This window comes from Archocentrus centrarchus, chromosome 24 (genome assembly GCF_007364275.1).
Source record: "Archocentrus centrarchus isolate MPI-CPG fArcCen1 chromosome 24, fArcCen1, whole genome shotgun sequence".
In the NCBI taxonomy this organism is placed as follows: domain Eukaryota; kingdom Metazoa; phylum Chordata; class Actinopteri; order Cichliformes; family Cichlidae; genus Archocentrus; species Archocentrus centrarchus.
Window position 1 is genome coordinate 7,385,266 of NC_044369.1, and position 16,588 is coordinate 7,401,853.

The window sequence follows — 16,588 nt, forward strand, 5'->3', positions numbered from 1 at the left end:
CCACATCGAGAGGAGCCAGTTGAGGTGGCTCGGGCATCTGATTAGCATGCCTCCTGGGTGAGGTGTTCCGGGCATGTCCTACCGGGAGGAGGCCCCGGGGTAGACCCAGGACATGCTGGAGAGATTATATCTCTCGGCTGGCCTGGGAATGCCTTGGGGTCCCTCCGGATGAGCTGGTGGAGGTGGCTGGGGAGAGGGAAGTCTGTGCTTCTCTGCTTCGGCTGCTGCCCCCGCGACCCGGCCCTGGATAAGCGGAAGAAAATGGATGGATGGATATATAAAACACGTTATAGATATATCACTAATTGAATAATGGCTCTACATTCTAACTCTGTTATGTTCATGTTTTAATTAATTTTTTTAGATTATTTCCATTGAGTTTAGAATATTTTTTCAAAGGCTTAAATTGAACCTCTGATCTGATGCGCTGCACGTATTTGACTATCAGATTAGGTCACTGTTTATATTTAATCACTATTACAGTAAAAGTATTAATTGCAGTATACACAAATAAATGAATTATGTTAAGTTGGGTCTTTATTTTAAAAAGCTTGTGGATGGTGTTGGAGAGAGCTGGGGGGGGGGGGGGTTCAATAAATCATCCAACTGATCTTAGAAGATGAAGGGTGAAAAGAGGAGGGGAGGGAGGCCTGGCTTGTTTTAAAAAGAGGGTGGTGTTGTATGCAGGCTATAAAGTTGGGCTGTCCTCACCCCCAGTCCTGTTCAGGGTTCCATGAATTTTCATGTTTTGTTGCGCTTGTTTTGAAGAAGCATCTCCTTCACCTTCTCCTTCCTTTCTCTGTTGTTGCCCCTTTTCCTGGACCATGACTGTGGGATGGGAGGAAATGTTTTACAGTATTTTTTTTTTTCACAATATCTCTGCTTGTTCCATTTTACTTGTTTCTCTTTTTCTCTCTTAGCGATGTGCAAGCAAGGTTGCAACCTGTTACATGGCATGTGCACTGTGCCAGGAGAATGCAAGTAAGATTGTTAGAAATATCTGTTTATTTTATGTGACTCAAATACAGGATACTTGTCTTTGTGGTGCTATTTTTCGGAAAATTATTGTATTTTATCACTGTCATACTGGACATGCATTTTATATGTACTCTTTAACCCTTTATGACCTATAATAGAACAAGTCCACCAGACCATATCTTCACATCTATGCATGCTGTAGTACCATCTTGTGGAAAATTTCAACTTACTACACATCAATAGAATCTTCAGAACCCTAATTTTAATATGTATGAAAGAAATCCATAGTAACTACAGAGAGTAGCTAAAAAGTGCACTAAATTAAAGAAATTAAAAACTGTTTTTTGTATCTACATATTTTTGCTAGATACAGAAATGCCATAGCTGTACATGCTAATGAAAATGATAAAGCACATGGAGTATGTTTTGTTTGCACTTTTGCAAATCCTGCAAACCCGTTAGAGGAAGGATAGAGCGCTCTGGGACATGTTGGATGTACGATATGTGTCAGTTCTCTGGTAGGTTCTGTGACAAATTGTTTTTTGTGTGTGCACGCGGGGGGGCATTAAAAACAGATAACCAATTCTCAGAACTCAAATAGTCACTAATGATGCTTTCTGTGAGGTTTAAATGATAGAGTTTCTACAACCCAGACGTTTTACATAGGAAAACACAAGGAAAAAAACTCAAGGATCATGATGTTGGTATTTATCTTTTTTTTTTAAAAAAAACACACACACAGTGCATCAGCACAAAAACAGAGATTTCAAGGAGCAGATGAAGGGAAATTATTCATGGTCACGTTTTTGTGTTCGGCAGGTGCAGCTATGGCTGGCAGGGTGAATTTTGTGATGAGTGTGTAACTTATCCTGGATGTGTCCATGGAACCTGCAGCATGCCCTGGCAGTGCATCTGTGAGAGGAACTGGACTGGCCTGCTTTGTGATAAAGGTATGAAAAATAAAGATTTCTTAAATTTCATCACTTCTCAGCCACCTCACTACGGGCCCTGCCTTGTAGTAAAAAAAGAAAAAGAATCAGCAAGTTAAGTTTATATCCACTAAAACAAAATGTGTTGACTTCAGTAGTGACTTTCCCTCCAGTTTACATACAAACGTAAGCATCTCTAATGCATGCTAATCAAAACAGCCAAACAAAAAAGATGTGAAAAGGGAAAAAAATATTGATTTACAGAAAAAAAGAATTTAGGCCCTCTTTGACAAATTTTAGTCTTATTTGGTCTTCGTTAAAATCGAAATGTAATCTTAACAATATCCGAACATGAAATCTTTAATTCTGTGAAAAAGGTTTTCACTGAACTCTCTGCAGTTCTGTGAAAAACTAAATACATTGCATGGTGCAATCCCTTGTAAAACCACCTTTAGCACAAATAACTTGAAGTATAATTTTTGTGTTAATATTGTTATTTAATCAGATGCATTTTATTAGCAGCCAATGGCTACTACTTATCTTAACATGGAAGCAGTACAGGTGTAGTTTTTTCACAAGACTGCATAGAGTCCTGTGTGTACTTTTACATGACTGTATATATTATCATAAAATATTGTTGTATGAACCAGTACTTTCTAAGTTTATGTAAGTTTTTTTTTGTAAGAATCAAAATAATGAAAAATGAAAAGGCTGTTTTTAAAAACCAGATCCCGTGGGATGCAGGACCAGTGAATGAAACATGTATTTTAATTTTTTGGTTTTTGTTTTGCTTTGTTTTAGACAGCACACACAAAGACCAACCAGAACCTTATCAGGAGTACTGCTGCATGAAAATTAAGAAAGCAAAACATGCATGAATAGATAGATAGATAGATAGATAGATAGATAGATAGATAGATAGATAGATAGATAGATAGATAGATAGATAGATAGATAGATAGATAGATAGATAGATAGATAGATAGATAGATAGATAGATAGATAGATAGATAGATAGATAGATAGATAGATAGATAGATAGATAATAATTGGAAAAATAAAAGCACAATAAAAGAATGATGAAAAGTAGGACAAATCTTGCCTTATTTAGGACAGGTATCATGAGTAGAAATGCAAAACTCGGGTTCAACAGTTTGGTTCTTCTAATCAATGAAAAAAAAATGTTGACAATACAGTCAGTTTGATATTAACGACTATTTTTGAACAGCCTTTCACCCGGAAGAACACTTACCAACCACACCACCCAGGACCCTTCACTACGAAGCAAGTTCACATCCAGGTATCTTTCCATTATCTGGATTCACTCACCCTAACTTTGGCCATCAGGATAAGCAATCATGCAAAGCTGGTTATGAACAGCTAAGTTAACACAGGGAAAGGACTGGTGCTGGCAGCGTCTAATCAATCTATAGGGGTGTTTCACAGGTCTTGTGACTTTTCTTCCACAGAAAATGAGCCCTATGAGAGCACCTTACTCCTGAGACATTATCAGATGGCTATCAAATACAAATCTATTTGAAAAAAATCAAAATATACAGTAAAATGCAAAACTCTTATAAAAATGGACACATTGAGCCTCCGTTGTGATGCACTGCACACATTTGACTATCAGATCGGGGCACTGTTTTTAATCACTATTGCAGTAAAAGTATTACTTAATAAATTAATTATCTTAAGTCAGGTCTTTATCCTAAAATGAAGCAGTGTCGAGGTCATGCTTGTGGATGGTGCTGGAGAGAGCTGGGGGGCCCTTATTGCTGCACTGGTTTAGAAGAAGCATCTCCTTCACCTTCTCCTTCCTTTCTTTGTTGTTGCCCCTTTTCCTTCTGTTTGAAGGAAATGTTTTGACATTTCTTTCACAAAATCTCTGCTTGTTACATGTTACCTGTTTCTCCTTTTCTCTCTTAGTGGCCTGCAAGCAAGGTTGCAACCTGCTACATGGCACGTGCTCTGTCCCAGGAGAATGCAAGTAAGATTGATAGAAATATCTGTTTATTTTATAGGCGCGCGCGCGTGTGTGTGTGTGTGTGTGTGTGTGTGTGTGTGTGTGTGTGTGTGTGTGTGTGTGTGTGTGTGGGCGCGCTGCTGGGAATTGTCAGATGTGCTCGCCATCCCTTAAATAACAGGACCTGAAAATCAGCCATAAAGAACCTATACAAACATGAGATAAACAAGACTTGTGAATGCGAGGGGACAACAGCTGAACAACCAGGAAACTAAATACTGGCTCACCAAGAAATGCAGAGGTTAACCTAAAATGAAGGACTTCAGATAATAAACATGATGCAAACAGGTCACTGCAAAGGTAATAAAAAATCTTTAAGAGGAACGAAACAAAGAACAAAACTTGAACATAATTCACTTCATGAAACGGAAAAAGAATAATGAACTAACAGAAGCTCAGAAGCCACAGTTGAAGAGCCAAGCACCATGACACACTGGAAGTATTCCTGTATGCCCTGGAATGTCACCCTCCACTAAATTTTGAGGAAATGTTCTTCTGTTACAAAATCTGGGTTGTTTTAATGATTTATGATCAAGCCTAAAACCATATCAGTTTTGAAAACCCTTGGCCAATTGTGGCAGATTCATAGTTAGTTAGGCATTAAAAACAGATAAGCACTTCTCATTATTATTATTATTATTTTTAAGGTCATGCAAATCTGTTTGGGATGCTGTTCTGCTGTCAGGTTCTGGCCAGTCATGTAAAAGCTTCTTCAAAAGAAAACATTAAAGAGGGTTTATATTTATCCCACACAGGGACGCTGGTATCACTTTTCAGTATTTTGGATAATTGTCATGTGAGTGAGGAGAAGTAAACACACACACAGTGCATCAGCACAAAAACAGAGATTTCAAGGAGCAGATGAAGGGAAATTATTCATGGTCACCTTTTTGTGTTCGTCAGGTGCAGCTATGGCTGGCAGGGTGAATTTTGTGATGAGTGTGTAACTCATCCTGGATGTGTCCATGGAACCTGCAGCATGCCCTGGCAGTGCATCTGTGAGAGGAACTGGACTGGCCTGCTTTGTGATAAAGGTATGAAAAATAAAGATTTCTTAAATTTCATCACTTCTCAGCCACCTCACTACGGGCCCTGCCTTGTAGTAAAAAAAGAAAAAGAATCAGCAAGTTAAGTTTATATCCACTAAAACAAAATGTGTTGACTTCAGTAGTGACTTTCCCTCCAGTTTACATGCAAACGTAAGCATCTCTTCAGAGGCAAAAAAAAAAGTAGGATGGCTCATTCAGGCCATGCTGCTGCAAAAGATAAATAACAATTCAACACCATAAGACACATTTCAGCACACAGTTAATGCATGCTAATCAAAACAGCCAAACAAAAAAGATGTGAAAAGGGAAAAAAATATTGATTTACAGAAAAAAAGAATTTAGGCCCTCTTTGACAAATTTTAGTCTTATTTGGTCTTCGTTAAAATCGAAATGTAATCTTAACAATATCCGAACATGAAATCTTTAATTCTGTGAAAAAGGTTTTCACTGAACTCTCTGCAGTTCTGTGAAAAACTAAATACATTGCACGGTGCAATCCCTTGTAAAACCACCTTTAGCACAAATAACTTGAAGTATAATTTTTGTGTTAATATTGTTATTTAATCAGATGCATTTTATTAGCAGCCAATGGCTACTACTTATCTTAACATGGAAGCAGTACAGGTGTAGTTTTTTCACAAGACTGCATAGAGTCCTGTGTGAACTTTTACATGACTGTATATATTATCATAAAATATTGTTGTATGAACCAGTACTTTCTAAGTTTAACTAAGTTTTTTTTTGTAAGAATCAAAATAATGAAAAATGAAAAGGCTGTTTTTAAAAACCAGATCCCGTGGGATGCAGGACCAGTGAATGAAACATGTATTTTAATTTTTTGTGTTTTGTTTTGCTTTGTTTTAGACAGCACACACAAAGACCAACCAGAACCTTATCAGGAGTACTGCTGCATGAAAATTAAGAAAGCAAAACATGCATGAATAGATAGATAGATAGATAGATAGATAGATAGATAGATAGATAGATAGATAGATAGATAGATAGATAGATAGATAGATAGATAGATAGATAGATAGATAGATAATTGGAAAAATAAAAGCACAATAAAAGAATGATGAAAAGTAGGACAAATCTTGCCTTATTTAGGACAGGTATCATGAGTAGAAATGCAAAACTCGGGTTCAACAGTTTGGTTCTTCTAATCAATGAAAAAAAAATGTTGACAATACAGTCAGTTTGATATTAACGACTATTTTTGAACAGCCTTTCACCCGGAAGAACACTTACCAACCACACCACCCAGGACCCTTCACTACGAAGCAAGTTCACATCCAGGTATCTTTCCATTATCTGGATTCACTCACCCTAACTTTGGCCATCAGGATAAGCAATCATGCAAAGCTGGTTATGAACAGCTAAGTTAACACAGGGAAAGGACTGGTGCTGGCAGCGTCTAATCAATCTATAGGGGTGTTTCACAGGTCTTGTGACTTTTCTTCCACAGAAAATGAGCCCTATGAGAGCACCTTACTCCTGAGACATTATCAGATGGCTATCAAATACAAATCTATTTGAAAAAACCAAAATATACAGTAAAATGCAAAACTCTTATAAAAATGGACACATTGAGCCTCCGTTGTGATGCACTGCACACATTTGACTATCAGATCGGGGCACTGTTTTTAATCACTATTGCAGTAAAAGTATTACTTAATAAATTAATTATCTTAAGTCAGGTCTTTATCCTAAAATGAAGCAGTGTCGAGGTCATGCTTGTGGATGGTGCTGGAGAGAGCTGGGGGGGCCCTTATTGCTGCACTGGTTTAGAAGAAGCATCTCCTTCACCTTCTCCTTCCTTTCTTTGTTGTTGCCCCTTTTCCTTCTGTTTGAAGGAAATGTTTTGACATTTCTTTCACAAAATCTCTGCTTGTTACATGTTACCTGTTTCTCCTTTTCTCTCTTAGTGGCCTGCAAGCAAGGTTGCAACCTGCTACATGGCACGTGTTCTGTCCCAGGAGAATGCAAGTAAGATTGATAGAAATATCTGTTTATTTTATAGGCGCGCGCGCGCGCGTGTGTGTGTGTGTGTGTGTGTGTGTGTGTGTGTGTGTGGGCGCGCTGCTGGGAATTGTCAGATGTGCTCGCCATCCCTTAAATAATAGGACCTGAAAATCAGCCATAAAGAACCTATACAAACATGAGATAAACAAGACTTGTGAATGCGAGGGGACAACAGCTGAACAACCAGGAAACTAAATACTGGCTCACCAAGAAATGCAGAGGTTAACCTAAAATGAAGGACTTCAGATAATAAACATGATGCAAACAGGTCACTGCAAAGGTAATAAAAAATCTTTAAGAGGAACGAAACAAAGAACAAAACTTGAACATAATTCACTTCATGAAACGGAAAAAGAATAATGAACTAACAGAAGCTCAGAAGCCACAGTTGAAGAGCCAAGCACCATGACACACTGGAAGTATTCCTGTATGCCCTGGAATGTCACCCTCCACTAAATTTTGAGGAAATGTTCTTCTGTTACAAAATCTGGGTTGTTTTAATGATTTATGATCAAGCCTAAAACCATATCAGTTTTGAAAACCCTTGGCCAGTTGTGGCAGATTCATAGTTAGTTAGGCATTAAAAACAGATAAGCACTTCTCATTATTATTATTATTATTTTTAAGGTCATGCAAATCTGTTTGGGATGCTGTTCTGCTGTCAGGTTCTGGCCAGTCATGTAAAAGCTTCTTCAAAAGAAAACATTAAAGAGGGTTTATATTTATCCCACACAGGGACGCTGGTATCACTTTTCAGTATTTTGGATAATTGTCATGAGAGTGAGGAGAAGTAAACACAAGACACAGTGCATCAGCACAAAAACAGAGATTTCAAGGAGCAGATGAAGGGAAATTATTCATGGTCACCTTTTTGTGTTCGGCAGGTGCAGCTATGGCTGGCAGGGTGAATTTTGTGATGAGTGTGTAACTCATCCTGGATGTGTCCATGGAACCTGCAGCATGCCCTGGCAGTGCATCTGTGAGAGGAACTGGACTGGCCTGCTTTGTGATAAAGGTATGAAAAATAAAGATTTCTTAAATTTCATCACTTCTCAGCCACCTCACTACGGGCCCTGCCTTGTAGTAAAAAAAGAAAAAGAATCAGCAAGTTAAGTTTATATTCACTAAAACAAAATGTGTTGACTTCAGTAGTGACTTTCCCTCCAGTTTACATGCAAACGTAAGCATCTCTAATGCATGCTAATCAAAACAGCCAAACAAAAAAGATCTGAAAAGAGAAAAAAATATTGATTTACAGAAAAAAAAAAAATTTAGGCCCTCTTTGACAAATTTTAGTCTTATTTGGTCTTCGTTAAAATCGAAATGTAATCTTAACAATATCCGAACATGAAATCTTTAATTCTGTGAAAAAGGTTTTCACTGAACTCTCTGCAGTTCTGTGAAAAACTAAATACATTGCACGGTGCAATCCCTTGTAAAACCACCTTTAGCACAAATAACTTGAAGTATAATTTTTGTGTTAATATTGTTATTTAATCAGATGCATTTTATTAGCAGCCAATGGCTACTAGTTATCTTAACATGGAAGCAGTACAGGTGTAGTTTTTTCACAAGACTGCATAGAGTCCTGTGTGAACTTTTACATGACTGTATATATTATCATAAAATATTGTTGTATGAACCAGTACTTTCTAAGTTTAACTAAGTTTTTTTTTGTAAGAATCAAAATAATGAAAAATGAAAAGGCTGTTTTTAAAAACCAGATCCCGTGGGATGCAGGACCAGTGAATGAAACATGTATTTTAATTTTTTTGTGTTTTGTTTTGCTTTGTTTTAGACAGCACACACAAAGACCAACCAGAACCTTATCAGGAGTACTGCTGCATGAAAATTAAGAAAGCAAAACATGCATGAATAGATAGATAGATAGATAGATAGATAGATAGATAGATAGATAATTGGAAAAATAAAAGCACAATAAAAGAATGATGAAAAGTAGGACAAATCTTGCCTTATTTAGGACAGGTATCATGAGTAGAAATGCAAAACTTAGGGTTCAACAGTTTGGTTCTTCTAATCAATGAAAAAAAAATGTTGACAATACAGTCAGTTTGATATTAACGACTATTTTTGAACAGCCTTTCACCCGGAAGAACACTTACCAACCACACCACCCAGGACCCTTCACTACGAAGCAAGTTCACATCCAGGTATCTTTCCATTATCTGGATTCACTCACCCTAACTTTGGCCATCAGGATAAGCAATCATGCAAAGCTGGTTATGAACAGCTAAGTTAACACAGGGAAAGGACTGGTGCTGGCAGCGTCTAATCAATCTATAGGGGTGTTTCACAGGTCTTGTGACTTTTCTTCCACAGAAAATGAGCCCTATGAGAGCACCTTACTCCTGAGACATTATCAGATGGCTATCAAATACAAATCTATTTGAAAAAAATCAAAATATACAGTAAAATGCAAAACTCTTATAAAAATGGACACATTGAGCCTCCGTTGTGATGCACTGCACACATTTGACTATCAGATCGGGGCACTGTTTTTAATCACTATTGCAGTAAAAGTATTACTTAATAAATTAATTATCTTAAGTCAGGTCTTTATCCTAAAATGAAGCAGTGTCGAGGTCATGCTTGTGGATGGTGCTGGAGAGAGCTGGGGGGCCCTTATTGCTGCACTGGTTTAGAAGAAGCATCTCCTTCACCTTCTCCTTCCTTTCTTTGTTGTTGCCCCTTTTCCTTCTGTTTGAAGGAAATGTTTTGACATTTCTTTCACAAAATCTCTGCTTGTTACATGTTACCTGTTTCTCCTTTTCTCTCTTAGTGGCCTGCAAGCAAGGTTGCAACCTGCTACATGGCACGTGCTCTGTCCCAGGAGAATGCAAGTAAGATTGATAGAAATATCTGTTTATTTTATAGGCGCGCGCGCGCGTGTGTGTGTGTGTGTGTGTGTGTGTGTGTGTGTGTGTGTGTGGGCGCGCACACTGCAAAACATGCTGGGAATTGTCAGATGTGCTCGCCATCCCTTAAATAATAGGACCTGAAAATCAGCCATAAAGAACCTATACAAACATGAGATAAACAAGACTTGTGAATGCGAGGGGACAACAGCTGAACAACCAGGAAACTAAATACTGGCTCACCAAGAAATGCAGAGGTTAACCTAAAATGAAGGACTTCAGATAATAAACATGATGCAAACAGGTCACTGCAAAGGTAATAAAAAATCTTTAAGAGGAACGAAACAAAGAACAAAACTTGAACATAATTCACTTCATGAAACGGAAAAAGAATAATGAACTAACAGAAGCTCAGAAGCCACAGTTGAAGAGCCAAGCACCATGACACACTGGAAGTATTCCTGTATGCCCTGGAATGTCACCCTCCACTAAATTTTGAGGAAATGTTCTTCTGTTACAAAATCTGGGTTGTTTTAATGATTTATGATCAAGCCTAAAACCATATCAGTTTTGAAAACCCTTGGCCAGTTGTGGCAGATTCATAGTTAGTTAGGCATTAAAAACAGATAAGCACTTCTCATTATTATTATTATTATTTTTAAGGTCATGCAAATCTGTTTGGGATGCTGTTCTGCTGTCAGGTTCTGGCCAGTCATGTAAAAGCTTCTTCAAAAGAAAACATTAAAGAGGGTTTATATTTATCCCACACAGGGACACTGGTATCACTTTTCAGTATTTTGGATAATTGTCATGAGAGTGAGGAGAAGTAAACACAAGACACAGTGCATCAGCACAAAAACAGAGATTTCAAGGAGCAGATGAAGGGAAATTATTCATGGTCACCTTTTTGTGTTCGGCAGGTGCAGCTATGGCTGGCAGGGTGAATTTTGTGATGAGTGTGTAACTCATCCTGGATGTGTCCATGGAACCTGCAGCATGCCCTGGCAGTGCATCTGTGAGAGGAACTGGACTGGCCTGCTTTGTGATAAAGGTATGAAAAATAAAGATTTCTTAAATTTCATCACTTCTCAGCCACCTCACTACGGGCCCTGCCTTGTAGTAAAAAAAGAAAAAGAATCAGCAAGTTAAGTTTATATTCACTAAAACAAAATGTGTTGACTTCAGTAGTGACTTTCCCTCCAGTTTACATGCAAACGTAAGCATCTCTAATGCATGCTAATCAAAACAGCCAAACAAAAAAGATCTGAAAAGAGAAAAAAATATTGATTTACAGAAAAAAAAAAATTTAGGCCCTCTTTGACAAATTTTAGTCTTATTTGGTCTTCGTTAAAATCGAAATGTAATCTTAACAATATCCGAACATGAAATCTTTAATTCTGTGAAAAAGGTTTTCTCTGAACTCTCTGCAGTTATGTGAAAAACTAAATACATTGCACGGTGCAATCCCTTGTAAAACCACCTTTAGCACAAATAACTTGAAGTATAATTTTTGTGTTAATATTGTTATTTAATCAGATGCATTTTATTAGCAGCCAATGGCTACTACTTATCTTAACATGGAAGCAGTACAGGTGTAGTTTTTTCACAAGACTGCATAGAGTCCTGTGTGTACTTTTACATGACTGTATATATTATCATAAAATATTGTTGTATGAACCAGTACTTTCTAAGTTTAACTAAGTTTTTTTTTGTAAGAATCAAAATAATGAAAAATGAAAAGGCTGTTTTTAAAAACCAGATCCCGTGGGATGCAGGACCAGTGAATGAAACATGTATTTTAATTTTTTTGTGTTTTGTTTTGCTTTGTTTTAGACAGCACACACAAAGACCAACCAGAACCTTATCAGGAGTACTGCTGCATGAAAATTAAGAAAGCAAAACATGCATGAATAGATAGATAGATAGATAGATAGATAGATAGATAGATAGATAGATAGATAGATAGATAGATAGATAGATAGATAGATAGATAGATAGATAGATAGATAGATAGATAGATAGATAGATAGATAGATAGATAGATAGATAGATAGATAGATAGATAGATAGATAGATAGATAGATAGATAGATAATTGGAAAAATAAAAGCACAATAAAAGAATGATGAAAAGTAGGACAAATCTTGCCTTATTTAGGACAGGTATCATGAGTAGAAATGCAAAACTCGGGTTCAACAGTTTGGTTCTTCTAATCAATGAAAAAAAAATGTTGACAATACAGTCAGTTTGATATTAACGACTATTTTTGAACAGCCTTTCACCCGGAAGAACACTTACCAACCACACCACCCAGGACCCTTCACTACGAAGCAAGTTCACATCCAGGTATTTTTCCATTATCTGGATTCACTCACCCTAACTTTGGCCATCAGGATAAGCAATCATGCAAAGCTGGTTATGAACAGCTAAGTTAACACAGGGAAAGGACTGGTGCTGGCAGCGTCTAATCAATCTATAGGGGTGTTTCACAGGTCTTGTGACTTTTCTTCCACAGAAAATGAGCCCTATGAGAGCACCTTACTCCTGAGACATTATCAGATGGCTATCAAATACAAATCTATTTGAAAAAAATCAAAATATACAGTAAAATGCAAAACTCTTATAAAAATGGACACATTGAGCCTCCGTTGTGATGCACTGCACACATTTGACTATCAGATCGGGGCACTGTTTTTAATCACTATTGCAGTAAAAGTATTACTTAATAAATTAATTATCTTAAGTCAGGTCTTTATCCTAAAATGAAGCAGTGTCGAGGTCATGCTTGTGGATGGTGCTGGAGAGAGCTGGGGGGCCCTTATTGCTGCACTGGTTTAGAAGAAGCATCTCCTTCACCTTCTCCTTCCTTTCTTTGTTGTTGCCCCTTTTCCTTCTGTTTGAAGGAAATGTTTTGACATTTCTTTCACAAAATCTCTGCTTGTTACATGTTACCTGTTTCTCCTTTTCTCTCTTAGTGGCCTGCAAGCAAGGTTGCAACCTGCTACATGGCACGTGCTCTGTCCCAGGAGAATGCAAGTAAGATTGATAGAAATATCTGTTTATTTTATAGGCGCGCGCGCGTGTGTGTGTGTGTGTGTGTGTGTGTGTGTGTGTGTGTGTGTGTGTGTGTGTGTGTGTGTGTGTGTGTGTGTGTGTGGGCGCGCACACTGCAAAACATGCTGGGAATTGTCAGATGTGCTCGCCATCCCTTAAATAATAGGACCTGAAAATCAGCCATATAGAACCTATACAAACATGAGATAAACAAGACTTGTGAATGCGAGGGGACAACAGCTGAACAACCAGGAAACTAAATACTGGCTCACCAAGAAATGCAGAGGTTAACCTAAAATGAAGGACTTCAGATAATAAACATGATGCAAACAGGTCACTGCAAAGGTAATAAAAAATCTTTAAGAGGAACGAAACAAAGAACAAAACTTGAACATAATTCACTTCATGAAACGGAAAAAGAATAATGAACTAACAGAAGCTCAGAAGCCACAGTTGAAGAGCCAAGCACCATGACACACTGGAAGTATTCCTGTATGCCCTGGAATGTCACCCTCCACTAAATTTTGAGGAAATGTTCTTCTGTTACAAAATCTGGGTTGTTTTAATGATTTATGATCAAGCCTAAAACCATATCAGTTTTGAAAACCCTTGGCCAGTTGTGGCAGATTCATAGTTAGTTAGGCATTAAAAACAGATAAGCACTTCTCATTATTATTATTATTATTTTTAAGGTCATGCAAATCTGTTTGGGATGCTGTTCTGCTGTCAGGTTCTGGCCAGTCATGTAAAAGCTTCTTCAAAAGAAAACATTAAAGAGGGTTTATATTTATCCCACACAGGGACACTGGTATCACTTTTCAGTATTTTGGATAATTGTCATGAGAGTGAGGAGAAGTAAACACAAGACACAGTGCATCAGCACAAAAACAGAGATTTCAAGGAGCAGATGAAGGGAAATTATTCATGGTCACCTTTTTGTGTTCGGCAGGTGCAGCTATGGCTGGCAGGGTGAATTTTGTGATGAGTGTGTAACTCATCCTGGATGTGTCCATGGAACCTGCAGCATGCCCTGGCAGTGCATCTGTGAGAGGAACTGGACTGGCCTGCTTTGTGATAAAGGTATGAAAAATAAAGATTTCTTAAATTTCATCACTTCTCAGCCACCTCACTACGGGCCCTGCCTTGTAGTAAAAAAAGAAAAAGAATCAGCAAGTTAAGTTTATATTCACTAAAACAAAATGTGTTGACTTCAGTAGTGACTTTCCCTCCAGTTTACATGCAAACGTAAGCATCTCTAATGCATGCTAATCAAAACAGCCAAACAAAAAAGATCTGAAAAGAGAAAAAAATATTGATTTACAGAAAAAAAGAATTTAGGCCCTCTTTGACAAATTTTAGTCTTATTTGGTCTTCGTTAAAATCGAAATGTAATCTTAACAATATCCGAACATGAAATCTTTAATTCTGTGAAAAAGGTTTTCACTGAACTCTCTGCAGTTCTGTGAAAAACTAAATACATTGCACGGTGCAATCCCTTGTAAAACCACCTTTAGCACAAATAACTTGAAGTATAATTTTTGTGTTAATATTGTTATTTAATCAGATGCATTTTATTAGCAGCCAATGGCTACTACTTATCTTAACATGGAAGCAGTACAGGTGTAGTTTTTTCACAAGACTGCATAGAGTCCTGTGTGTACTTTTACATGACTGTATATATTATCATAAAATATTGTTGTATGAACCAGTACTTTCTAAGTTTAACTAAGTTTTTTTTTGTAAGAATCAAAATAATGAAAAATGAAAAGGCTGTTTTTAAAAACCAGATCCCGTGGGATGCAGGACCAGTGAATGAAACATGTATTTTAATTTTTTGTGTTTTGTTTTGCTTTGTTTTAGACAGCACACACAAAGACCAACCAGAACCTTATCAGGAGTACTGCTGCATGAAAATTAAGAAAGCAAAACATGCATGAATAGATAGATAGATAGATAGATAGATAGATAGATAGATAGATAGATAGATAGATAGATAGATAGATAAGATAGATAGATAGATAGATAGATAGATAGATAGATAGATAGATAGATAGATAGATAGATAGATAGATAGATAGATAATTGGAAAAATAAAGCACAATAAAAGAATGATGAAAAGTAGGACAAATCTTGCCTTATTTAGGACAGGTATCATGAGTAGAAATGCAAAACTCGGGTTCAACAGTTTGGTTCTTCTAATCAATGAAAAAAAAATGTTGACAATACAGTCAGTTTGATATTAACGACTATTTTTGAACAGCCTTTCACCCGGAAGAACACTTACCAACCACACCACCCAGGACCCTTCACTACGAAGCAAGTTCACATCCAGGTATCTTTCCATTATCTGGATTCACTCACCCTAACTTTGGCCATCAGGATAAGCAATCATGCAAAGCTGGTTATGAACAGCTAAGTTAACACAGGGAAAGGACTGGTGCTGGCAGCGTCTAATCAATCTATAGGGGTGTTTCACAGGTCTTGTGACTTTTCTTCCACAGAAAATGAGCCCTATGAGAGCACCTTACTCCTGAGACATTATCAGATGGCTATCAAATACAAATCTATTTGAAAAAAATCAAAATATACAGTAAAATGCAAAACTCTTATAAAAATGGACACATTGAGCCTCCGTTGTGATGCACTGCACACATTTGACTATCAGATCGGGGCACTGTTTTTAATCACTATTGCAGTAAAAGTATTACTTAATAAATTAATTATCTTAAGTCAGGTCTTTATTCTAAAATGAAGCAGTGTCGAGGTCATGCTTGTGGATGGTGCTGGAGAGAGCTGGGGGGGCCCTTATTGCTGCACTGGTTTAGAAGAAGCATCTCCTTCACCTTCTCCTTCCTTTCTTTGTTGTTGCCCCTTTTCCTTCTGTTTGAAGGAAATGTTTTGACATTTCTTTCACAAAATCTCTGCTTGTTACATGTTACCTGTTTCTCCTTTTCTCTCTTAGTGGCCTGCAAGCAAGGTTGCAACCTGCTACATGGCACGTGCTCTGTCCCAGGAGAATGCAAGTAAGATTGATAGAAATATCTGTTTATTTTATAGGCGCGTGTGTGTGTGTGTGTGTGTGTGTGTGTGTGTGTGTGTGTGTGTGTGTGTGTGTGTGTGTGTGTGTGTGTGTGTGTGTGTGTGTGTGTGGGCGCGCTGCTGGGAATTGTCAGATGTGCTCGCCATCCCTTAAATAATAGGACCTGAAAATCAGCCATAAAGAACCTATACAAACATGAGATAAACAAGACTTGTGAATGCGAGGGGACAACAGCTGAACAACCAGGAAACTAAATACTGGCTCACCAAGAAATGCAGAGGTTAACCTAAAATGAAGGACTTCAGATAATAAACATGATGCAAACAGGTCACTGCAAAGGTAATAAAAATCTTTAAGAGGAACGAAACAAAGAACAAAACTTGAACATAATTCACTTCATGAAACGGAAAAAGAATAATGAACTAACAGAAGCTCAGAAGCCACAGTTGAAGAGCCAAGCACCATGACACACTGGAAGTATTCCTGTATGCCCTGGAATGTCACCCTCCACTAAATTTTGAGGAAATGTTCTTCTGTTACAAAATCTGGGTTGTAGGAGTCGGTGGAAGGAGACACGAGCAGGTATGTAGTCTCAGCTTTATTCGGTAAAACACA

At 37.5% G+C, this 16,588-nt stretch overlaps 1 protein-coding gene across 2 annotated transcripts in view; it reads left to right on the forward strand.

The window, feature by feature from the left end:
- LOC115774539 (protein jagged-2-like) overlaps positions 1 to 16,588 on the forward strand; it is a 29,603-nt gene that overhangs the window by 5,315 nt on the left and 7,700 nt on the right. The window contains exons 5-20 of one of the 2 annotated variants that reach the window (XM_030721881.1): positions 921 to 981; positions 1,798 to 1,928; positions 3,136 to 3,207; positions 3,837 to 3,897; positions 4,837 to 4,967; positions 6,207 to 6,278; positions 6,908 to 6,968; positions 7,889 to 8,019; positions 9,104 to 9,175; positions 9,805 to 9,865; positions 10,801 to 10,931; positions 12,154 to 12,225; positions 12,855 to 12,915; positions 13,883 to 14,013; positions 15,194 to 15,265; positions 15,896 to 15,956. In XM_030721881.1, the coding sequence (XP_030577741.1) occupies positions 921 to 981; positions 1,798 to 1,928; positions 3,136 to 3,207; positions 3,837 to 3,897; positions 4,837 to 4,967; positions 6,207 to 6,278; positions 6,908 to 6,968; positions 7,889 to 8,019; positions 9,104 to 9,175; positions 9,805 to 9,865; positions 10,801 to 10,931; positions 12,154 to 12,225; positions 12,855 to 12,915; positions 13,883 to 14,013; positions 15,194 to 15,265; positions 15,896 to 15,956 (1,381 nt within the window). The remainder of the gene's footprint in view (positions 1 to 920; positions 982 to 1,797; positions 1,929 to 3,135; positions 3,208 to 3,836; positions 3,898 to 4,836; positions 4,968 to 6,206; positions 6,279 to 6,907; positions 6,969 to 7,888; positions 8,020 to 9,103; positions 9,176 to 9,804; positions 9,866 to 10,800; positions 10,932 to 12,153; positions 12,226 to 12,854; positions 12,916 to 13,882; positions 14,014 to 15,193; positions 15,266 to 15,895; positions 15,957 to 16,588) is intronic. The other variant, XM_030721882.1, reaches the window with a different exon arrangement.